The 26849-nt window shown below is 42.0% G+C and overlaps 1 protein-coding gene across 1 annotated transcript in view; it reads left to right on the top strand.

Moving 5' to 3' along the window:
• Positions 1–15737: 15737 nt before the first annotated feature.
• The window catches only part of EDEM2 (ER degradation enhancing alpha-mannosidase like protein 2), a 71681-nt gene continuing 60569 nt past the window's right edge, over positions 15738–26849 (top strand). Inside the window, exon 1 of the mRNA XM_063960145.1 lies at positions 15738–16067. Within this exon, the coding sequence (XP_063816215.1) occupies positions 15961–16067 (107 nt within the window). The 5' untranslated portion in view covers positions 15738–15960. The remainder of the gene's footprint in view (positions 16068–26849) is intronic.

Below are 26849 nucleotides of genomic sequence, written 5' to 3'. Positions count from 1 at the left end.
GCTTCTTTGATGACTATCAAACTATCATCTGTTAGTTTCTTTATAGCTTGTTTTTCCCACTTTGTTAGATTATTTTTGGGTTTATTTTTTGTAAGGCAGATAGATCTAAAGTCTTCAAGAGTAGCTTTGTAGAAAGTTTCTACTTGGCTGCTCTTGAAACTTATAGGGAAAAAGTCTGATTTTGCTCTACAAGAACTTTTATCAATTTCAAACAGTTTTTGGGGAGACTCCTGACAGCTATCTTTTTCTAATTCCTCTAATATTTTCAAAGCGGGGTCATCTGTAGAGTCCAATACTATGTGCAAGGTGTTACCATCTAAGTTGGTATCTTTCTTTTTCGCGAAAAACCGTTTTCTACACAGGGTTCTAACAAAACGGTTAAGATCCACGTATAGATCAAATAGATTGGGTTCCTCAGATGGGGCAAACTTTAAACCTTTGGATAAAAGGGAGAGTTCTGCCTCAGATAACTTTTTTGAGGATAAATTAAAGATACTTTTAGCATTATTAAGTTTATTAATCTTATTTAGTCTCTTAGATCTCTCCTTTTTACCTCCCAGTTTTCCTCTGAACTTGGATTTCTGTTTCTTTTTGGGGTTAGGTCTTGATTCTTTTTGGGCCACGTTTTCTCCCAATTGTGGTGATGACGTCGGTCCAAAAAAGAAGAAGAAGAAGAAGAAGAAGAAGCAGCTGCAGTACTCTCATTAGCTTCTCTATATCCCCCATTATAATGTCCTTTTGGACGTGCTCCTGTTTGGTGAAATCGACTATTTTGACCTTGATATTGAGCGGTTCTGGTGGGAGTATTAGGCAATGGCCTAGTACTGTTATTCCTGGATGGTTTGTCTTGTCTCCAATTAGAGTCTTTGATAGACTTTTCATTAGTGTCTCTAGTTGTCCTATATTTATTCTTAAAGGACCTAACACTACCATTTTTATAGTCATCTAGATCACGTTTGAATTTAGAACATTTAGATTCTGTAATTGTCAATTCAAACTTCAGTACTTTTTCGGCTGTTATGCGGTCTCTCTCTATATATTCTTGTGTAGTTTTGGAGACCTCCAATTTTTTCTTTATTGAATCTATTTCAGTAACCAGTTGGTCTACTTTTTTATTTCTGTATTTGATAACCACTTCCATGAGACTGAGTGAGCATTTATCTAAAATGCTCTCCCATTCATCCTGGAATTCCGGTATGTCCTGAAAAATAGAGGGTTTAAATAAACGTAATCCCCTTGGTATGATTTTCTTATCCACATACTTTTGTAAATTTATGCTGTCCAACCAATGTTTTGTCTCTTGTTTCAACAAATCCTCTAACATTAAAAAATCCGATTTTAATAGGTCTCCATTTTTAGTGGTCTCCAAACCTTTGTTATAATCCCATTTAGACATGTAGAGCTGTCTCCTATTGTGTCTGTCACTAAACGAAGAAAAGCAGCTCATGACAGCAGCCAAATGAAAACTATGTGGGAATCTCTATTAGTTTTGAAAGATAAAAATAAATCTAAAGGGAAGAACAAGGAATGGTCTTTTATCTCAAAATTTAACTCCAGATCTAATGAGATTAGATCAGCAGTTAAACGCAATTTTCATATGCTACGTTGTGATCCGGTTTTGTGTGACATTTTGCCATTAAAACCTGATTTTGTGTTTAGAAAAAATAAATCTTTGAAAACTATACTGGCACCAAGCCAATTGAGATCTGAGAAAGATTCAAAGGATGAAGGTTCTACATGGCTAAAGAACAAGATAAAGGGGTTCTATAAGTGTGGAGCGACAAGATGCACAACATGTACCTACACATGTGATAAAACTACTATTATTCAATTACCCATAGAAGGGAAAAACATTCCGATAAAGAGTTTTATCAATTGTAACACCAAATGGGTTGTGTATCTTTTAAAATGTGACTGCCAGTTAAAATACGTAGGCAGAACAACCAGGATGTTAAAAACTAGATTCATGGAACACAGAAGAAACATCATAAATGGGGTTACTAAACATAGCGTTTCCCGACATTTTGCTCTCCATCATAGCAAGGACCCATCTACCCTAAGAATCACAGGTCTTGAATACATCCCCAAAACAACTAGGGGGGGCGATAGATTTACTAGACTCTGTAAACAGGAAATCTTTTGGACCTTTCAATTAAATACACTCTTTCCCAGCGGTCTAAACGAGGCACTTGAGCTGAATGCAGTCCTCTAACTCTGCTCCATCCTTATAGGTTGATATGTCCACACTATTGATTAATAAATTTGTCTTGATATAATGATTTGTATAGACATCTATATTGGGATGTTCCCTACTCTGCTACTGTTCATAGATTTATGTGTTGTCTCTATTATTGCCTTTACTTAGTATGGATGAAGTTAACAATTTAAAATGGTAAAACATCCTCTCTCTTTCTAAATTGGTATTAATTTAAGACTTTTAAAAATTTTTTCTCACACATGCCAATGGAGGGTTTAACTGATGGAAATATATATTTCTCTATCGTCCTAGTGGATGCTGGGGTTCCTGAAAGGACCATGGGGAATAGCGGCTCCGCAGGAGACAGGGCACAAAAAGTAAAGCTTTAGGATCAGGTGGTGTGCACTGGCTCCTCCCCCTATGACCCTCCTCCAAGCCTCAGTTAGATTTTTGTGCCCGGCCGAGAAGGGTGCAATCTAGGTGGCTCTCCTAAAGAGCTGCTTAGAAAAGTTTAGCTTAGGTTTTTTATTTTACAGTGAGTCCTGCTGGCAACAGGATCACTGCAACGAGGGACTTAGGGGAGAAGAAGTGAACTCACCTGCGTGCAGGATGGATTGGCTTCTTTGGCTACTGGACATTAGCTCCAGAGGGACGATCACAGGTACAGCCTGGATGGTCACCGGAGCCTCGCCGCCGGCCCCCTTGCAGATGCTGAAACAAGAAGAAGGTCCAGAATCGGCGGCATGAAGACTCCTCAGTCTTCTTAAGGTAGCGCACAGCACTGCAGCTGTGCGCCATTTCCTCTCAGCACACTTCACACGGCAGTCACTGAGGGTGCAGGGCGCTGGAAGGGGGGCAATGAAAACCTATTTTTGGCTAAAAATACCTCACATATAGCCTCCGGGGGCTATATGGAGATATTTAACCCCTGCCAGAATCCGTTAAGAGCGGGAGACGAGGCCGCCGAAAAAGGGGCGGGGCCTATCTCCTCAGCACACAGCGCCATTTTCCCTCACAGAAAGGCTGGAGGGAAGGCTCCCAGGCTCTCCCCTGCACTGCACTACAGAAACAGGGTTAAAACAGAGGGGGGGCACTAATTTGGCGTTAGAAATATATAAAAAAGATGCTATAAGGGAAAACACTTTATATAAGGTTGTCCCTATATAATTATAGCGTTTTTGGTGTGTGCTGGCAAACTCTCCCTCTGTCTCTCCAAAGGGCTAGTAGGTCCTGTCCTCTATCAGAGCATTCCCTGTGTGTGTGCTGTGTGTCGGTACGTGTGTGTCGACATGTATGAGGACGATGTTGGTGAGGAGGCGGAGCAATTGCCTGTAATGGTGATGTCACTCTCTAGGGAGTCGACACCGGAATGGATGGCTTATTTAGGGAATTACGTGGTAATGTCAACACGCAGCAAGGTCGGTTGACGACATGAGACGGCCGACAAACAATTAGTACCGGTCCAGACGTCTCAAAAACACCGTCAGGGGTTTTAAAACGCCCGTTTACTTTAGTCGGTCGACACAGACACAGACAGGGACACTGAATCCAGTGTCGACGGTGAATAAACAAACGTATTCCTTATTAGGGCCACACGTTAAGGGCAATGAAGGAGGTGTTACATATTTCTGATACTACAAGTACCACAAAAGAGGGTATTATGTGGGATGTGAAAAAACTACCGTAGTTTTTCCTGAATCAGATAAATTAAATGAAGTGTGTGATGATGCGTGGGTTCCCCCCGATAGAAAATATGGGCGGTATACCCTTTCCCGCCAGAAGTTAGGGCGCGTTGGGAAACACCCCTTAGGGTGGATAAGGCGCTCACACGCTTATCAGAACAAGTGGCGGTACCGTCTATAGATAGGGCCGTCCTCAAGGAGCCAGCTGACAGGAGGCTGGAAAATATCATAAAAAGTATATACACACATACTGGTGTTATACTGCGACCAGCGATCGCCTCAGCCTGGATGTGCAGAGCTGGGGTGGCTTGGTCGGATTCCCTGACTAAAAATATTGATACCCTTGACAGGGACAGTATTTTATTGACTATAGAGCATTTAAAGGATGCATTTCTATATATGCGAGATGCACAGAGGGATATTTGCACTCTGGCATCAAGAGTAAGTGCGATGTCCATATCTGCCAGAAGATGTTTATGGACACGACAGTGGTCAGGTGATGCAGATTCCAAACGGCACAAAGGTGTATTGCCGTATAAAGGAAGAGGAGTTATTTGGGGTCGGTCCATCGGACCTGGTGGCCACGGCAACTGCTGGAAAATCCACCGTTTTTTACCCTAAGTCACATCTCTGCAGAAAAAGACACCGTCTTTTCAGCTTCAGTCCTTTCGTCCCTATAAGAGTCATATCTGCCCAGGGATAGAGGAAAGGGAAGAAGACTGCAGCAGGCAGCCCATTCCCAGGAACAGAAGCGTTCCACCGCTTCTGACAAGCTCTCAGCATGACGCTGAGACCGTACAGGACCCCTGGATCCTACAAGTAGTATCCCAGGGGTACAGATTGGAATGTCGAGACGTTTCCCCTGCGCAGGCTCCTGAAGTCTGCTTTACCAAGGTCTCCCTCCGACAAGGAGGCAGTATGGGAAACAATTCACGAGCTGTATTCCCAGCAGGTGATAATTAAATTACCCCTCCTACAACAAGAAAAGGGGTATTATTCCACACTATATTGTGGTACTGAAGCCAGAAGGCTAGGTGAGACCTATTCTAAATCTAAAAAAATTTGAACACTTACAAAGGTTCAAATCAAGATGGAGTCACTCAGAGCAGTGATAACGAACCGGGAAGAAGGGGACTATCTGGTGTCCCGAGACATCAGGGATGCTTACCTCCATGTCCCAAATTTGCCCTTATCACTAAGGGTACCTCAGGTTCGTGGTACAGAACTGTCACTATCAGTTTCAGACGCTGCCGTTTGGATTGTCCACGGCACCCCGGGTCTTTACCAAGGTAATGGCCGAAATGATGGTTCTTCTTCGAAGAAAAGGCGTCTTAATTATCCCTTACTTGGACGATCTCCTGATAAGGGCAAAGTCCAGGGAACAGTTGGAGGTCGGAGTAGCACTATCTCGGATACTGTTACAACAGCAGGGGTGGATTCTAAATATTCCAAAATCGCAGCTGATCCCGACAACAAGTCTCCTGTGCTTAGGGATGATTCTGGACACAGTCCAGAAAAAGGTGTTTCTCCCGGAAGAGAAAGCCAGGGAGTTATCCGAGCTAGTCAGGAACCTCCTAAAATCAGTGCATCATTGCACAAGGGCCATGGTAAAAAAATGGTGACTTCCTTCGAAGCAATTCCAGTCGGCAGATTTCATGCAAGAACTTTTCAGTGGGATCTGCTGGACAAATGGTCCGGATCGCATCTTCAGATGCATCAGCGGATAACCCTATATCCAAGGACAAGGGTGTCTCTCCTGTGGTGGTTACAGAGTGCTCATCTTCTAGAGGGCCGCAGATTCGGCATTCAGTTTTGGATGTTGGTGACCACGGAGGCCAGCCCGAGAGGCTGGGGAGCAGTCACACAAGGAAAAAATTTCCAGGGAGTGTGATCAAGTCTGGAGACTTTTCTCCACATAAATATAGCTAAGGGTAAATTTATAATGCTCTAAGCTTAGCAAGACCTCTGCTTCAAGGTCAGCCGGTATTGATCCAGTGGGATAAAACATCACGGCAGTCGCCCACGTAAATAGACAGGGCGGCACAAGAAGCAGGAGGGCAGTGGCAAAAACTGCAAGGACTTTTCGCTGGGCGGAAAATCATGTGATAGCACTGTCAGCAGTGTTTCATTCCGGGAATGGAAACTGGGAAGCAGACTTCCTCAGTAGGCACGACCTCCACCCGGCAGAGTGGGAACTTCATGGGGAAGTTTTCCACATGATTGTAAACCGTTGGGAATTACCAAAGGTGGACATGATGGCGTCCCGTCTGAACAAAAAACGGGACAGGTATTGCGCCAGGTTAAGAGACCCTCAGGCAATAGCTGTGGACGTTCTGGTAACACCGTGGGTGTACCAGTCGGTGTATGTGTTCCATCCTCTGCTTTTCATACCTAAGGTACTGAGAATTATAAGACGTAGAGGAGTAAGAACTATACTCATGGCTCCGGATTGGCCAAGAAGGACTTGGTACCCGGAACTTCAAGAGATGCTCACAGAGGACTTATGGCCTCTGCCGCTAAGAAGGGACTTGTTTCAGCAAGTACCATGTCTGTTCCAAGACTTACCGCAGCTGCGTTTGACGGCATGGCGGTGGAACGCCGGATCCTAAGGGAAAAGGCATTCAGGAAGAGGTCATTCCTACCCTGGTCAAAGCCAGAAAGGAGGTGACCGCACAACATTATCACCACATGTGGCGAAAATATGTTGCGTGGTGTGAGGCCAGGAAGGCCCCACGAAGAAATTTCAACTCGGTCGATTCCTGCATTTCCTGCAAACAGGAGTGTCTATGGGCCTCAAATTGGGGTCCATTAAGGTTCAAATTTCGGCCCTGTCGATTTTTCTTCCAGAAAGAATTGGCTTCAGTTCCTGAAGTCCAGAAGTTTGTCAAGGGAGTATTGCATATACAACCCCCTTTTGTGCCTCCAGTGGCACTGTGGGATCTCAACGTAGTTCTGGGATTCCTCAAAACACATTGGTTTAAAACCAGTCAAATCTGTGGATTTGAAGCATCTCACATGAAAAGTGAACATGCTCTTGGACCTGGCCTGGACCAGGCGAGTGTCAAATTGGTGGTTTTTTTCTCAAAAAAGCCCATATCTGTTTGTCCATTCGGACAGGGCAGAGCTGCGGACTCGTCCCCAGTTCTCTCCCTAAGGTGGTGTCAGTGTTTCACCTGAACCAGCTTATTGTGGTGTCTTGCGCCTTCTAGGGACTTGGAGGACTCCAAGTTGCTAGATGTGGTCAGGGCCCTGAAAATATAGGTTCCAGGACGGCTGGAGTCAGGAAAACTGACTTGCTGTTATCCTGTATGCACCCAACAAACTGGGTGCTCTTGCTTCTAAGCAGACTTTTGCTAGTTGGATGTGTAATACAATTCAGCTTGCACATTCTGTGGCAGGCCTGCCACAGCCAAAATATGTAAATGCCCATTCCACAAGGAAGGTGGGCTCATCTTGGGCGGCTGCCCGAGGGGTCTCGGCTTTACAACTTTGCCGAGCGGCTATTTAGTCAGGGGCAAACACGTTTGTAAAATCCTACAAATTTGATAACCTGGCTAAGGAGGACCTGGAGTTCTCTCATTCGGTGCTGCAGAGTCATCCGCACTCTCCCGCCCGTTTGGGAGCTTTGGTATAATCCCCATGGTCCTTTCAGGAACCCCAGCATCCACTAGGACGATAGAGAAAATAAGAATTTACTTACCGATAATTCTATTTCTCGGAGTCCGTAGTGGATGCTGGGCGCCCATCCCAAGTGCGGATTATCTGCAATACTTGTACATAGTTACAAAAATCGGGTTATTATTGTTGTGAGCCATCTTTCAGAGGCTCCGCTGTTATCATACTGTTAACTGGGTTCAGATCACAGGTTTTACAGTGTGATTGGTGTGGCTGGTATGAGTCTTACCCGGGATTCATAAATCCTTCCTTATTGTGTACGCTCGTCCGGGCACAGTATCCTAACTGAGGCTTGGAGGAGGGTCATAGGGGGAGGAGCCAGTGCACACCACCTGATCCTAAAGCTTTACTTTTTGTGCCCTGTCTCCTGCGGAGCCGCTATTCCCCATGGTCCTTTCAGGAACCCCAGCATCCACTACGGACTCCGAGAAATAGAATTATCGGTAAGTAAATTCTTATTATATATATCTATCAATATAGAGTAAAAACTAATCTGGTTATTGAAATTATATATAAAATATCAAATGATCCTCTGATATTGATTTCTCATAACAGGTTTATTAAAAATCACAGAGAGTGTCATACTATTTTACTACCACAAGATGGCACTAACCCCTTTACTTAAAATATCACATATGAATATAATTGGGTATAGACATATTTAAATAAGATTAAACATTTATAAAAATGTCGGTGTTAAGTTGAGAATATCATATATAGTCCTTCTTTTTAGTCTCGATTTTTAATAATCATGTATCTATTGAAACCACCTAATTAAATGTACATGAGATCACTGGCTCGCTTGGTCACATGATATTAAAATATATTTGGTAATGGAGACCCTAAGCGACGCATAAACTGATGCTGAGCGTCCGGTCACGTGGCCGGAGTTAATACCTTTGTGTGGCTCGTTGCCGGGCAACAGGGCGCAGAGCCTGCTGGGAGTTGGCCTCGTTCCGGTCACGTGACCGGACGCTAACCAATAGGAACCAGTTTGCGTTCCAAATACAGGAAACTGGAGCGCATGTGAGCTCCAGATACAGGAAGTAAAACCCGCGATCACATGATCGGGAAACGATACTCATCCTACATTTTATATGTTAAAAGAGCTTTATATTTAGAAAAATAGCATATACTAATAGCTTTAAGTCTCAAAACCTGTCACCTTATCTGGAAACTGGATAGAACTTTAATTCATGTATTATTTATATGTTTTTAACCTGACACACCTGTTTCACATGGGCAATTAGCACTGCTATATAAAGGGCATCCAGTCACTGCAACATGTCACCTTGAAAAAGCTGTGCTAAACAGCGAAACGCGTTGGTGGATTGGCTGGACGTTGTCACATCATCCCCCTACAAACGCCTAGAAGTCAGATATAGGAACCTGCCATCAGCGAATTGAACATCTGCAAAATCTGGACCCAAGCGACTATTCGGACCAAGTAAACATCTTGAACCAAGTCAACGAGGTCAATCTAACTGCAGCTGGTAATATACTATTCGCATAGAGTTGTTCCTGGACTGTGGCACTTATTTTGGGGATGAACTGGCTCTTATGAGCACCGGCCAACAATATACAATCTATACTAAATATATGGGACTTTTTCAAAACTTATTGCAGTGCTATACTTTTGCCCTAAATTTTAAATACACACATTGTTTTATAATCTGTTGCAACAGTATTAATGAATGTTTAAATATAATATTTTATTAAAATTGTTAAGTGTATTTCTATCCAGTTTCCTAGCGCTTTTTCTTGTTTATTGTGATTTTGGTTGTGGGGTCTAACTAACCCCGTTATATTAGCTGCTAAGGAAAAGCAACTCACCACAAGCGCCAAAGGTAATTACTTAGTAATTTCCATTATTTGCAATCTGACACATAGTTTTCATTTGGCTGCTGTCATGAGCTGCTTTTCTTCGTTTAGTGACAGACACAATAGGAGACAGCTCTACATGTCTAAATGGGATTATAACAAAGGTTTGGAGACCACTAAAAATGGAGACCTATTAAAATCGGATTTTTTAATGTTAGAGGATTTGTTGAAACAAGAGACAAAACATTGGTTGGACAGCATAAATTTACAAAAGTATGTGGATAAGAAAATCATACCAAGGGGATTACGTTTATTTAAACCCTCTATTTTTCAGGACATACCGGAATTCCAGGATGAATGGGAGAGCATTTTAGATAAATGCTCACTCAGTCTCATGGAAGTGGTTATCAAATACAGAAATAAAAAAGTAGACCAACTGGTTACTGAAATAGATTCAATAAAGAAAAAATTGGAGGTCTCCAAAACTACACAAGAATATATAGAGAGAGACCGCATAACAGCCGAAAAAGTACTGAAGTTTGAATTGACAATTACAGAATCTAAATGTTCTAAATTCAAACGTGATCTAGATGACTATAAAAATGGTAGTGTTAGGTCCTTTAAGAATAAATATAGGACAACTAGAGACACTAATGAAAAGTCTATCAAAGACTCTAATTGGAGACAAGACAAACCATCCAGGAATAACAGTACTAGGCCATTGCCTAATACTCCCACCAGAACCGCTCAATATCAAGGTCAAAATAGTCGATTTCACCAAACAGGAGCACGTCCAAAAGGACATTATAATGGGGGATATAGAGAAGCTAATGAGAGTACTGCAGCTGCTTCTTCTTCTTCTTCTTTTTTGGACCGACGTCATCACCACAATTGGGAGAAAACGTGGCCCAAAAAGAATCAAGACCTAACCCCAAAAAGAAACAGAAATCCAAGTTCAGAGGAAAACGGGGAGGTAAAAAGGAGAGATCTAAGAGACTAAATAAGATTAATAAACTTAATAATGCTAAAAGTATCTTTAATTTATCCTCAAAAAAGTTATCTGAGGCAGAACTCTCCCTTTTATCCAAAGGTTTAAAGTTTGCCCCATCTGAGGAACCCAATCTATTTGATCTATACGTGGATCTTAACCGTTTTGTTAGAACCCTGTGTAGAAAACGGTTTTTCGCGAAAAAGAAAGATACCAACTTAGATGGTAACACCTTGCACATAGTATTGGACTCTACAGATGACCCCGCTTTGAAAATATTAGAGGAATTAGAAAAAGATAGCTGTCAGGAGTCTCCCCAAAAACTGTTTGAAATTGATAAAAGTTCTTGTAGAGCAAAATCAGACTTTTTCCCTATAAGTTTCAAGAGCAGCCAAGTAGAAACTTTCTACAAAGCTACTCTTGAAGACTTTAGATCTATCTGCCTTACAAAAAATAAACCCAAAAATAATCTAACAAAGTGGGAAAAACAAGCTATAAAGAAACTAACAGATGATAGTTCGATAGTCATCAAAGAAGCGGATAAAGGCGGGGGCCTGGTTATATTAAACAAAATTGATTATATAAATGAGGCTCACAGACAATTATTGGATAGTCAATTTTATCATGTCTTACCAGGCGATCCCACCCCCTCCTATTTAAGTGAATTAAACAATTTACTTACGGATGCACTGGAAGATGGTGTCATATCCAAGGAGGAGTTTAGATTTTTATTTCCGCCTTTTCCAACTATTCCTATCTTTTATCACTTACCCAAAATTCACAAGTCCCTCACTGCACCCCCTGGACGTCCCATTATTTCGGGTGTTAATTCCTTGACTTCTTACCTTTCTGCCTATGTTGATAGATATCTGCAACCTCGTGTCTCTAGGTTGAGGTCCCATATTCGTGATACGATGCATTTTCTAAAACTAATTGAAGAAATATCATGGAGACCTTCATATCTTCTGGCGACACTGGATGTTGTCAGCCTGTACACCAATATTCCTCCTGAACGTGGTGTACAGGCCATTGGAAGAGTCTTAGATCGCGATGGGGACCTCACCGAGAGACACAGGAAGTTCTTGCTAGACTCTATCTCTTTTATTCTTTCACACAACTATTTTCTTTTTTCTGACACTTTTTATCGTCAGATTATGGGCACGGCCATGGGAACTAGATTCGCGCCGGGTTACGCCAACCTCTATGTGGGTGAACTGGAGGAGGAGCTCCTCTGGGGGGAGGGACCTAGCGCGGGCCTGGTTTTCTATGGCCGATACTTAGACGATCTATTTATTATTTGGGATGGGGATGACTCTTCTTTCACTCATTTTGTTGATTTTCTCAACACTAACACTTATAATTTAGTTTTCACTTCTTCTTTTAGCACTTCTAAACTCGACTTCTTGGATTTGACTATTGAAATTGTCAACGGTCAGATTCAGACCTCCAATTTTGCTAAAGAAGTAGGCAGTAATGCCTTTCTAAATTATAGAAGTGCGCATCACGTGGCCTGGAAGAATAATATACCCAAAGGGCAGTTACTACGTCTTCGTAGGAATTGCTCTACCATAGAGTCCTTTATCAAACAAGCTGATGATCTTATGAAGACCTTTCAGTATAAAGACTATCCACAATATTTGCTTGATCAAGCCATGAAGGAAGTATTGGAGTTGGATAGGGAATCTCTATTAGTTTTGAAAGATAAAAATAAATCTAAAGGGAAGAACAAGGAATGGTCTTTTATCTCAAAATTTAACTCCAGATCTAATGAGATTAGATCAGCAGTTAAACGCAATTTTCATATGCTACGTTGTGATCCGGTTTTGTGTGACATTTTGCCATTAAAACCTGATTTTGTGTTTAGAAAAAATAAATCTTTGAAAACTATACTGGCACCAAGCCAATTGAGATCTGAGAAAGATTCAAAGGATGAAGGTTCTACATGGCTAAAGAACAAGATAAAGGGGTTCTATAAGTGTGGAGCGACAAGATGCACAACATGTACCTACACATGTGATAAAACTACTATTATTCAATTACCCATAGAAGGGAAAAACATTCCGATAAAGAGTTTTATCAATTGTAACACCAAATGGGTTGTGTATCTTTTAAAATGTGACTGCCAGTTAAAATACGTAGGCAGAACAACCAGGATGTTAAAAACTAGATTCATGGAACACAGAAGAAACATCATAAATGGGGTTACTAAACATAGCGTTTCCCGACATTTTGCTCTCCATCATAACAAGGACCCATCTACCCTAAGAATCACAGGTCTTGAATACATCCCCAAAACAACTAGGGGGGGCGATAGATTTACTAGACTCTGTAAACAGGAAATCTTTTGGACCTTTCAATTAAATACACTCTTTCCCAGCGGTCTAAACGAGGCACTTGAGCTGAATGCAGTCCTCTAACTCTGCTCCATCCTTATAGGTTGATATGTCCACACTATTGATTAATAAATTTGTCTTGATATAATGATTTGTATAGACATCTATATTGGGATGTTCCCTACTCTGCTACTGTTCATAGATTTATGTGTTGTCTCTATTATTGCCTTTACTTAGTATGGATGAAGTTAACAATTTAAAATGGTAAAACATCCTCTCTCTTTCTAAATTGGTATTAATTTAAGACTTTTAAAAAAAATTTCTCACACATGCCAATGGAGGGTTTAACTGATGGAAATATATATATATATATATATATATATATATATCAATATAGAGTAAAAACTAATCTGGTTATTGAAATTATATATAAAATATCAAATGATCCTCTGATATTGATTTCTCATAACAGGTTTATTAAAAATCACAAAGAGAGTGTCATACTATTTTACTACCACAAGATGGCACTAACCCCTTTACTTAAAGTATCACATATGAATATAATTGGGTATAGACATATTTAAATAAGATTAAACATTTATAAAAATGTCGGTGTTAAGTTGAGAATATCATATATAGTCCTTCTTTTTAGTCTCGATTTTTAATAATCATGTATCTATTGAAACCACCTAATTAAATGTACATGAGATCACTGGCTCGCTTGGTCACATGATATTAAAATATATTTGGTAATGGAGACCCTAAGCGACGCATAAACTGATGCTGAGCGTCCGGTCACGTGGCCGGAGTTAATCCCTTTGTGTGGCTCGTTGCCGGGCAACAGTGCGCAGAGCCTGCTGGGAGTTGGCCTCGTTCCGGTCACGTGACCGGACGCTAACCAATAGGAACCAGTTTGCGTTCCAAATACAGGAAACTGGAGCGCATGTGAGCTCCAGATACAGGAAGTAAAACCCGCGATCACATGATCGGGAAACGATACTCATCCTACATTTTATATGTTAAAAGAGCTTTATATTTAGAAAAATAGCATATACTAATAGCTTTAAGTCTCAAAACCTGTCACCTTATCTGGAAACTGGATAGAACTTTAATTCATGTATTATTTATATGTTTTTAACCTGACACACCTGTTTCACATGGGCAATTAGCACTGCTATATAAAGGGCATCCAGTCACTGCAACATGTCACCTTGAAAAAGCTGTGCTAAACAGCGAAACGCGTTGGTGGATTGGCTGGACGTTGTCACATCATCCCCCTACAAACGCCTAGAAGTCAGATATAGGAACCTGCCATCAGCGAATTGAACATCTGCAAAATCTGGACCCAAGCGACTATTCGGACCAAGTAAACATCTTGAACCAAGTCAACGAGGTCAATCTAACTGCAGCTGGTAATATACTATTCGCATAGAGTTGTTCCTGGACTGTGGCACTTATTTTGGGGATGAACTGGCTCTTATGAGCACCGGCCAACAATATACAATCCATACTAAATATATGGGACTTTTTCAAAACTTATTGCAGTGCTATACTTTTGCCCTAAATTTTAAATACACACATTATTGTTTTATAATCTGTTGCAACAGTATTAATGAATGTTTAAATATAATATTTTATTAAAATTGTTAAGTGTATTTCTATCCAGTTTCCTAGCGCTTTTTCTTGTTTATTGTGATTTTGGTTGTGGGGTCTAACTAACCCCGTTATATTAGCTGCTAAGGAAAAGCAACTCACCACAAGCGCCAAAGGTAATTACTTAGTAATTTCCATTATTTGCAACTTAATATACTTGCCTCTGTCCTAACAACCAGACTTTTATCCAACCAATATGTACAGCCATGTATTTTAGGGGAAGATGTAAGAAGAGGTGGTAAGTGTCAAATGCACTATAACCACTTTAACATGTATGAGCCTCTATATTTTGGAAAGTAGATAAAGTACAGAATATTCACTTTCCTCTGTTTTCAGCAAGTATCTAAAAATTTTGCTGGCACAATACTGTAGTATGGTGATGGAAAATTCTTTACATGTATTAAAAACCGATAATCGCACTACTGACAAGATTGGTACAAACCAGCAATTTCCGAGGGTCCAGGTGCACATGGGAAATCTTTCAATGTTTGCAAGATCTTGTACATGAGCAGTTGGGCTGACAGGGAGGTAAGGCACAGACCATCACCACTAGGCTGATGGGCTATGGCTCATGCAGGGATTTGCCAGAGTGGGAATTTAACTCTCTCCCACTCGGGCGGCATCTCGCTATTGTTGCTTCCTGCTTCACCTGGAGCGCACACAGCCATACTAGAATAAGGATAGCCACTAGATTCCCTTCCCAGAAGGACATTATTAACAGGCAGGGGTGGGGCTGTTGCTGAGTAACTGGAGAAAGAGTGGAGAAAATGCCCATGCCATACCAGCCAACCAGTTTCTACTTCTACTATAGAATGTACTTGATAAATGCTTGCTGGAAGCTGGTTTGTTGCTATGGGCAACTAGTCCACTCTTTAGAAGGTTTGATACATCTAACCCTAATAGGTGAAATTAGTTACAAGCTGATTATTTCCCCTGCCTGAATCAATGTAGCCTTAACCACACATTATAGCATCTCGATCTTGCATATTTGGGCGGGCGAAAGGGTGCGATATGGTGTTATTGCCTGTGTTTAAACACGCAATTAACACCCTTTGCCCATGATTGAATCCCCCCCAAAAGTCTAATCATGTGCATCAGTATCCTCCTAATTAAACTCTGATTTCACTATAGCATACCAGCAGTATAAAGCTGTTCTTGTGTTAAACACTCACACTTCTGATATAGATTCATTGAAAGTTTAGCATTACTACTCTGACTGTGCCAGTAGTAAGTGAGGTGTAACTGTCTGTATGTTCGCGAGCCCGCGAGGGTACTACTTTTCGGGTACCCTGTTCGCCCGTAGCTCCTCCCCCTGGTGACGTGTCTCCTCCCCTAGGTACGTCACAAGGTCCCTTCTCCCACTCCGATATAGAACCAACCGTAACTGTATTGCCACGAAGAAACATGGCGGATAACGTCTTGTCACGTTTCCTGTTGTGATTGGTCATCACTTCTGGGCATAGAGGAAGAAGGAAGCAATACGGAAAAGGCAGCAGCCAATCGCTCATCTGCTTCCGTGCGGCAACTAGGAAGTGGGCGATGCTCCTGTGTCAAGAGAGGTCGGGATGATGTGACTCGTGAGCTACAGCAGCTGCTCCGTGGTGTTGGCTCATGCTGGCGGTGCTGTACGCTGTGTGCTTGGGGCTGCTCATAGCCGTGCTACCGGCTCACCATGCAAATTACAGCAAGGTCACCGAGCAAGACATGGCTAAGTATAGGTAAGGTAAGACAGGCACCGGCAACGTGATCTCCTGCGTCGAACCGGAACATACTGTTATATGCCTGGCATCGTCCTGTTCCCTGCATTGTCCCGACTTTGTCCTGATTTTTATATACTCCTTATCTACTTGTTTTTCTGCATAGTGTTTCATGTATGAGGATATGCACTAAACATTTCTCCGTGGCAATGTCTACACCTGTATCTGCCAGTGTCGTGGTTCTCTATCTGTAGATCATTAGCCTATTCAACTGCCCTATGCCAGATAAACCACTGATATGGAGTGACAGGCGTGTGTGTAGAGACAGATGTGTGTGTGTATATGTGTATATATATATATATATATATATATATATATATATATATATATATATATATATATATATATTTAAAAACATATATATTTGCCGGCTAGCTGGTGTCCCTCCCTGTCTTTAAATTATTCCCTCCCTCCCACTCCCACCTGCCTCTCTCACATCTGCACCCCTGTTACTGTGGGGAGAATGTAGTGTGCATGCTACAGGTAACTTCCCACACCTGCACATCTGTTCTCACCCTCCCACACACCTCTCCATCTCTCTCTCTCTCTCTCTCTCTCTCTCTCTCTCTCTCTCTCTCTCTCTCTCTCTCTCTCTCTCTCTAATAATATTATTATCCTTTAATTATATGGCGCCACAAGGTTCTGCAGTCCCCAACTACAGTGTACATAAATAAGCAAAACAGGAAAACAGTGACTTACAGTTGAAGACAAGTACAGGGTAAATACATGTAGCTACAGCAGCAGATTACACTGAAATAAGTATCGGCGTGGAAGAAAACCACAGGATTTGGTGCAATCGGAGATACTTTAAGAAAAAGATAAGCACGTGAGGGAAGAGGGACCTACTTGTGAGAGCTTACATCCTAAGGGGGAAGGGTAGACACGGTTGACAGATGGGGTAGACAGTGAGCATGGAACAGAGGGGTTAGGATAAAATTTGGCTAAGTTTGGTGAAGAAGTAGGTCCGTAGAGCCCGTTTTAAATTTTGTAGAGAGGTGGAGATACCAGAGAAAGGGAGCAGCACTTGATTCTAGCATCTACCATACAGTGTTGAGGCTAGATCCAAGTGGCCTAAGGGACCTTTTCCGTCAGGGGGCGGAGCCATGACACAAGGGGGAGGAGCTAGGGCAGCGGGACAGTTGCTCTACTATCCCCGCCACCAACTATTACCTTTAGTAATTAGGTGGCGAGCGGAGCGAGCCACTGAGCCCGAAGCGTGGCGAGCGTACTTTTCGAGTACCCTGTTCGGTCGTAGCTCCTCCCCCCGGTGACATGTCTCCTCCCCTAGGTACGTCACAAGGTCCCTTCTCACACTCCGATATAGAACCAACCGTAATCAATAGGCAGGAGAGGCAGCTTGCATTAGAGCGAAGAGGACGGATGGAAGTGAAAAGGGAGATAAGGTCAGAGATGTAAATGGGTGAGTGTGAGAAGCTTGAATTGGATTCTGAAAGGGAAGTGAAGGGCTTGTAGGAGAGGGGAGATGGATATAGTGTATTTGGTGTGGAAGATGAGCCAGGCTGGAGCATTGAGGATAGATTAGAATGGAGAGGCATTTGTCAGGGATGCCAGGCAGGAGGAGATCACAGTAGTCCAGGTTGAAGATGACCAGTGAGTGGATAAGGGTCTTAATAGCATTCAGGATGAGGAGTCCGATCCTGGAAATGTTTTTGAGATGAAAATGGCAGGCTTATTGAGAGGTGCTTAATGTGAAGGAGAGGGAAGAGTTAAGGATTACTCCAAGACAGCGCTCTTGGGAGGTTAGAGGAGATAGTTGTGTCATCAATAGATAATGAAATTGCAGGAGGGTGGGAAGATGATCAGCTCAGCCTTAGACATGTTAAGTTTAAGAAAGGCTGGGACATCCAAGAAGAGAGCAAAGACACAGTTGGAGATATAAGTGAGTAGAGTGGGGGAGAGGTCAGGGGAGGAAAGGGATATTTGAGTATCATAAGCATAGATATGATATTGGAAGTCAAAAGAACTAAGGAGAGGATCAAGAACAGAACCTTAGTGGAAGTGTGTGGGGGGGAGGTGGAGTCATGAGAGGAGAGGAGAAGAGAAGGAACGGTCAGAGAGGTAGGAGGACAGCCAAGAGAGGGCAGTATCACATAGACCAGTGGAGTAAAGGATTAGCAGTCTGGCCTCATCTACAGTGTCTCAACTCTTGAATCTTATGCTAAAGCTGGGTATACACTGGAGCGATGAGTGTTTGTTCTGACATTGGAACGAATCCCAGATTCTGTGTACACACTGGGACAACTTTAATGAAGGACGGAATGCTTATGTTAATCCTTCATTAGCACAAACAAGGTCACTAGCGATATCGCTAGGTTTGATGTGCAGTACATCAAACCTAGCATCCGTCGCTAGCGACCGCGGGCGCGACCTATCCACACTGAGATATGTAGGCGATTTCATCTCTGACCCCTCCTCCCCTGCAATTTTGAGTGTTTGCGGACGACACTCGTGGAGCAGTGCACCACACTGTCTGGGTCTGTGTTCCGCAGACTAGAGATGAGAATCATATGTTCCATCAGAACCATTGGTCAAATTGTTTCAATAGTCCGTGTTTAAACCTGCAATGTTGAGGATCCAATGTTTCCTCAACATCGCTAGGTTTCTCAACTGTTGTTTCTAGTGATGTTGAGGGTGTATAGATAATATATAAATATAGATTAGGTTATTGGACTCAGTATACGCCGGGTCACTTCAGTCTTTGCCCAACCTTTTGCCCCGACCTGCCCTCCACTCTGTGTGATATGTCCTGTATTGCACTACCCCCCATCGATATATTCTGCATTGTGCCATCCAGCCTCTCCCCAGCAGTAAGTTCTGCATTGTGCTGTTTGCTCACTCCACATCAATAAATAACTGGTAATAATAATTGTGTGTGCTCACCATCTGTATATCCTGCATTGTGCTGTCATGTGTGTGCTCTGCAATCACTGATTCATTGGCACTGCCAGTTCTTGCACACTAGCATCCCTGACATTCTGGCATTGCCAGGCCTCACTGATACATCACCTCCTTTGCCCCCTGAGCTGTGTATTGTTCACACCCCTCCCCTCCCTGTAGATAACTTACATTGGATGCCCAGGTCTTTGCTAACTACTCTGCTGCTCCAGGTTCTGCCACTGATACATACCTCCCAACTTTAGATTAGCGCTGGTCGGGACAAAGGTGTACACAAAGTTAGGGGCGTGGCTTAGATGTGCATGCCCTTGACCGGAATGTTTTGTCTGTGATCTACACCCCATTTTTGTCATGCTGGGTGCTTGCCCAGCATTCTGGGAGCAGCTGGACAACACACAGCCTCTCACAGAGCTGACCCAGTGTATGTGTGGATGACAGACACATGCACCCATCATCCATTCACAGCTGCTCTGCAATGCAAATCAGCGGGCCCAAGTGTTCCCACAACTCGCACCCCCTTCTCAGGAAGGACGGCAGCATAGTCCCAGAAGAACAGGACTGTCCCACTGGAATCAGGACAGTTGGAAGGTTATGACTAATATCCTCTCTAGACGGCAATGTCATCATATGATGTCTGTGCTGCTGCCTGTGATCTAGTTGCCAGCCTCCATGAAGCGCTACTTGGGGACTGTGGGAGGAGAAGGAGTGGATTGCATGACCGCCCATTAGATGCAGTGACACTTGTCTGTCGGGTATGTGAGTGGGCCAGTAGGTCATGTGGTACTGCTTACTGGCCCTTACCACCATATGTAAACCACTGAAATTATGATGGCCTATATTAAATAGAGGGCAAGGAGCTGCAGTTGTTAATCCTGCCCTAATATATGTGTGTATATATATATATATATATATATATATATATATATATATATATATATATATATATATATATATATATATTAATGTGTGTGTGTGTATATGTATGTGTATATTTATATATGTGTGTATATATGTATATATATATATATATATATATATATATATATAAATAAATGTATGTGTATATATATATATATATATATATATATATATATATATATATATATATATATATATATATATATATATATATATAATATATACACACACACACACACACACACACACACACACACACACAGAGTAAAAACCACAGCACTCACCGCACCAGAAGCGGGGCACAGCTATGCACTTACCACTCACAGGGTGGGGTGCATGTAACACTGCACTCTCCACCACAGAAGCGGGGTACACAGCTGTACTTACCACTCACAGGGCGGGGTGCATGTAGCCCATGACCACATCGCTCTAATAAATACAAACCGAGAACCCAGTACTCACCAAAGTAAACTCACTTATCCTCAACAATTCAATAAATAAATGATGGGGGTTTAGTTGGTGGATTGGCCAATGCACGGAAGCCTGTATACCGATTCAAGGTACCCCACCTTCATACAGGTCCTACACTATCACAGATAGTCATCTGTGATTGTGACGGTTGCACATACTGGTCTGGAAGAAGGTCCGGCTAGGACCGAAACGTCGACCAACCATGATTTAATCACCGTTGTGAATTTTGATAAACGGCTTTATCTGCATTTAAATACAAGTCTGGTGAGTGCCTTCTTTACTAATTGGATGTGTTATGGGACCTTGTGAAAACAGGACTTTCCCTGGAATTTGGACACCCCAGCAGTCGACATTGTTCTTATAGTGAGTGCCACTTCACCTATCTTGAGATATATATATATATATATATATATATATATATATATATATATATATATATATATATATATATATATATAGTGTGTGTATATATATATATATATACACATATGTATACATACATACATGCATGCATGCATACATGCATGCATACATACATGCATGCATACATACATACAGCAGGAAATAACGAGGCGGCACTCGGAGTCTTGAAAAGCAGCAATAGTGTAATGGTGCAAATCAACGTTTCGGGGTTACCCCCTTCATCAGGATTAGTGCAATGTGACAAACAATGTGTTTAAATACCACTTACCCTCACCCTGGAACATCCCCTCTGGCCGGTGCCGCTGGCCGCGCCGTCCCGGTCTTCCGACTGACGTCATCCGCGTCTCACCGGAAGTGACGCGGCGGCGCAGGGAGGCGCGTCCATGGCAACCAGCCTAACAGTCCTATGATAATACATAACTGTCAGTGAATCAATGCCGTGAATAACATAAGCTCAGACACGGCTTTGTGCAAAAAACATCTTTGTCAGCTGCCATACATTACTTAGTGCATTAATAATTTCGTAGATATCTCATTTATCGGTGCTTCACCTAATTCAGTGTCTCCCATAAAATGCAAACATTAGCAGTAAAATATCATTAAAAAGCATTAGATCCCTCTACAGTGTCAAAGTGACCTCACTCCTAAGTCTACCTGTGTCCACCTATTTCTAAAACCCGGGGTAAATATACAATAAAGACAGATAACAATAAATTATCAATGTTAAAAAATAAAAAATGAGAATGATATTGACACTGATCTTCACCTCCCTGACCTTCGTATTTAAACCTATTTTGATTTTGGCCGCACTAACCCCCTATGTATACTGGGGGGATATGCTGCTAGTCTCGTCCATCCAGACCTGCCTCTACGGTTTTATTACATTGTATCTTAATCAAGCCTGATCATGTCAAAATTAATTTCCATTTATATCACTAGCTAACCATATGTTTAAATAAAATTAATCAAACCGAGATTGTCATTGAGGCCTGTAGGTCTGAGGGTGTTTAGCCTGTGGATCCACATTGATTCTAACTGTAGGAGTTTTCTACCCCTATCCCCTCCTCTCAAAGACTCTGGTACATGGTCAATGATTCTGTGTTTGAAAGTTGCCATAGTGTGCCTGTATTCAAGAAAATGTTTGGCAACCGGTTGATCCCCTTTGCCTGAAGTCAGGGCATTTCTTATGGCTAACCTATGCTGTGCCATCCTTATTTTAAACTGGCACTCGGTTTTTCCGATGTAATACCTGCCACAGGGGCAAATAATCGCGTAAACACAAATCTGGTGGTGCACGTCAGGGGCCATCTGATGGTGAACTTCTTGCCTGAGCATGGGTGCACAATGTGATCCCCCACAGACATGTGGGAGCACGTTGTGCATCCCGTGCACTTGAAGCAACCATTTTTGCGTTTCAGAAAATGCTCCGGTGTTACTTTAAACTTGGCCATATCGGTTTTCACCACCATGTCTTTGATGTTCCGGCCCCTGACATAACTGGGCATGATCCGTTGTTGGCGGAACATCGGCAATTCCGGATCAGTGGCTACCAGGGGCCATAGTTTCTTTATTTCCTTGCGAACCTGATTACTATGGACATCAAATTCACATGCCCAGGGAAGTACACCCCCCAGTTTTTTATCATTTTTGGGTTTCAGGCATTCCTCCCTATTCATTTTTACTGCTTTCACTCTGGCTTGTGTCAGTAGCTGTCGTGGGTAGCCTCTAGCTCTCAGCCTAAGCTCCATCTCGTCAAGTTGCCTATCCCTCTGTTGTGTGCAGCTGTTGCTTTTGCACACTCTCAAAAATTGAGAGTAAGGCACACTTTTCACCGTGGAGGCTGGATGACAACTGTCATACCTCAGGATGGTGTTCCTATCAGTTGGTTTTTTGAACAGACACGTCACCAGCTGGCCTTCTTCGATTTTAATCTTAAGGTCTAAGAAGCAGATTTCACTACAGCTACTGCTCATAGTTAACTTCACTGGGCTGTCTGTGTTGTTATGTTCCAAGACAATGCTTTCCAAGTCACCCACCTCCCCATGCCACATCAGGAGCAGGTCGTCTATATATCTATAATAAAGAAATAGACGACTGGAGATTCTATTGTCAATGAAAAAGAGGTTACGCTCTACCTCCCACATGAACGCATTCGCGAACGAGGGTGCCACGGAAGATCCCATGGCACACCCCGTTAGCTGCCTATAGAATTGCCCATCAAAACTAAAGAAGTTATGAGTTAAAGTGAAATTCAATAATGCTATAAAGAAATCTATATCTGGGCCCACATATTCAGTATTGCCCGTGATTAGTTGTCTGACTGCCTGTAATCCCTGTCCGTGGGGAATGCAGGTATATAGACTCGTTACGTCAATGGTAGCTAAAGTAATGTCTGTCGGAACTTGCTCAAATGTTGAGAACTTCTGTAACAACACGTTTGAGTCTTTGAGGTGGGTGAATGTACCCTGTATACAGGGTTGCAAATAGCTATCCAAAAAGATAGCGATTGGTTCGCACAGAGACCCCCGGGCAGATATAATTGGTCTACCCGGTGGTCTCTGCGCGTCCTTGTGGATTTTAGGGATGATATAGAACAAAGGCGACACTGGGTGTTCTGTCATCAATTTCTGAAACACCTCGCCTGAAATAATTTCCTCATCCCTTGCTTGCTGCAAGATGCCCTTTAATTCAGTTACATAATTAGCTGAAGGGTCATGCGATAGCTTTTCATACGTCTGTTGATCACCAAGAAGCCTCTGACATTCAGCCTTGTAGTCCGCCTCACTAGCCTTGTAGTCCATGCTCACTAATATATGTGGGCAAAACAATAAGATCATTCCGTGAACGGATTTCAAACCACCGATCAAATATCAGATTGGCATTGAAAACTGGTGGGTCGGACAAACCAGTCGCACGTCATTTTGTACAACATCAACATCAGTTAACAGCATTACGCTACATGGTTATAGACAGAATTCCACCACTACCGAGGGGCGGTGATCGTGCCAAGATACTTCTACGCCGAGAGGCATATTGGATACATAAATTAGAGACTGTTTACCCGAAGGGCCTGAATGAATCAGTACATTTCAATATTTTCCTATAATAGGAAAGGACTGGCATATTGGTGGATTTTCAAATCCCGTCATAATGATTATGGTTTTTTTAGTTTTTTCATATATTTTTGATTTTTTTTATAATTTTGATTTTGTGGATATATATTTTTTCCTGAATGTGTTCCGGTCTGCACTAGTCTTGTTTGCACATGATCCATGATACTGTTAAAGCCTACATTTTGCATTATATTTTGCACATGATCCATGATACTGTTAAAGCCTACATTTTGCATTATATTTATATTATGTATTGTTAATTTGATAGTTCTAATATGATACACGATGGTCTTTATTCTCTAGCTATTTTTATCTAAGTGCCATCAGATTCCTTCATGTCCATTATTTGTCATGTGGGGATACATAAGGATTACCCCACGTAAATGTAACGCTCCTACGACATGTGTAAACTTGACGGACACAGATGCATAACGAGGGTTTCCTAGGTAACTACGTTGCTAGGCAGCGTACCCTGCATACATTGAAAGAATTTGTGATGACGCGGATGCCTCACGAGAGTATAGGCGTCGCGCGTGATGACGCACGTAACACACATGACGCATAGTGTCGCAGTGATTGGACACATGTGGGCACCACATGTCGGGATCACGTGGTTGCGTTTCAGGAGAGATGTGGTCGCTTCCGCTCCCGCCGGCGTGCGGTTCATACTGTCTGGCGGCACAGCGGGAATAAGTGAATATCCACTTCATTACTTGAATATACGGGATGGATAATACACGGATCATGTGGGGACATGAAGGGATCTGAATAGGTAGGATTGTTGTTATAATATGTTTGTATGTGTATGTCCATGTCATATATGTTCCATGTCTGTTTTTATTAGAATATAATTAAGGTGATGGCTATATATAGATAAGTCATGTTGGTGACAGTTAAACCTTGAAGAAGGTCCAGATAGGACCGAAACGTCGGTGTGTGATGTTTACCTGATGTCTGAATAAAAATCCTGCTGGCTCTAATAACAGTCTGGTGAGTGCACTCTATACAAAGACATATATGCTCATGGAAAAAGGTAGATGCCTGGCTCTAATGAACTTGAGTGACACCCCAGCAAATTTTATTTTACTGTGAGTGCAGACAACCCTGGTTGCTTTGGATTACTATGTGACTATCCTGAAGGAGGACATATGGATCTTTTGTTGTGCACCCAGAAAGTAAAGCTTGAATTTGACGAAGTGTACCAGATATGGTGACTATTTCAATAATTTTGGATGCCACTTCATGATTACATGGCTGGTTAATACTTTCCATTGTGTGGATAGGAGACTATCTTTGATTGATTTTTCATTATTTATATTTTACAATTTTTTCTTGTATTTTTTCACATATATTTTTTCAATTTTTTGGTAGGTATATTTTTGTATTAGAGGTCTTTTTCCCTATATCTGTGGCGGCATAGTTACATCCATATCTTGTATTGTCCTATGTTTGGGATATTTTGTGCTTAGGACGTTTCTAATATGGAGAATTTAGTGAATCCTGAACTCCTGTCCAATGCAGAGTTTGGACAGGTGTCTTATACAGATGATGAGGCTGAACGTCTTCTCTTTAATTTGACTGATTTTGGGGCTATCCCAGGAGAGAAAGCCATTGATGTTTACTATAAATTATTGAATCTCAACAAACGTGAAACTGATTTATTGCTACATGGACAGTTTCTATCCGATTATTTTCGGAAGAAACAGATTCCACGAGGGTTCCGGGTCCGGAATGTCCCCACCATCGGCCGCAATAACCCTGTGTTTTGCAGCCGATGGTGTGGGATCTTAAATAAGTGTTCATTAGATCTGGTACTGCTGGTGATTGAAGAGGTGGGCATGGAACTCAAAAAAGTAAGAGGTGAATTAGGTTTGAATAAAGAGCAACTTGAAACCATACTTCAGAATGATAAAACTGAGGATTGGCTTACCAAACTGAATTCACAGATAGATAAATATAAAACAGATTTAATTAATTTTAAGCGTAACAAACTAGAGAAAGTTGAAAAGGACTATCGTGAACATAGGGTATATGGCTGGCTAGTGGGGAATGATTTCCCCCCACGTAGAATGCGCGACACACGATTCAGAAGGGGCCAATACCAATTTGACCAATATTCCACCGCCTCTAGCTCAGACAGAGAGAATTCTGATTCAAGAAATAGTCAACGACAACCTTTTTCTCGGGTGGCCACACGCTCACAGTTAGATCCAGTACAAGTAGACACCAGAGGCCCCACCCGCGGAGGGGGTCCTATAAAAAATGTAAAAAAACCTCCGAAGAACCCTCGGACAAAATAATCAATATTTCTTCATTAACATTAAGTTTGGACCAAGAAAAGGTTTTGTCACGTGGATTATCCTTTATTCCCACTGTTATGTTTAGTCCTATGAGATGGAAAATAGACAACTATTGTTTATCTCGTAAATTAAGACTTAAAGAAAAATTTGGGGAAAATAGACGTGACATACCTGATGATGAGTTCAAACAGAAAAGTACCTACGATCCACCATCAAATAATACCAATATTAAAACCTTTTCGCGTATGATGGATCAATCGGTAAATGATTGTATGAAGAAAAAGGTGAGAACTAGACCCAATCTCAACAAAGGAGAGAGGATGGCCCTAAAACAACTGAAAGATAATCCCACTATCACTATACATCCAGCAGATAAGGGTGGGGCTGTTGTACTTCAGGATACAATAGCATATAATAAAGAGATTTTACGTCAGCTTGGTGATGAAGGCACCTATAGAATGTTGGAAAGTGATCCTATGCCAATATTTAAAAAGAAATTGGATATGACAGTGGACATGGCGTTGGGTATGGGCGTTATTAGTGAGACTGTTTCATCCTTTATGCATACAGATTTCCCTATATGTCCCATTTTATACACTTTG

The sequence above is a fragment of the Pseudophryne corroboree genome, chromosome 3, assembly GCF_028390025.1.
Source record: "Pseudophryne corroboree isolate aPseCor3 chromosome 3, aPseCor3.hap2, whole genome shotgun sequence".
Lineage (NCBI taxonomy): Eukaryota > Metazoa > Chordata > Amphibia > Anura > Myobatrachidae > Pseudophryne > Pseudophryne corroboree.
This window is presented reverse-complemented; position numbering and strand designations above follow the sequence as displayed.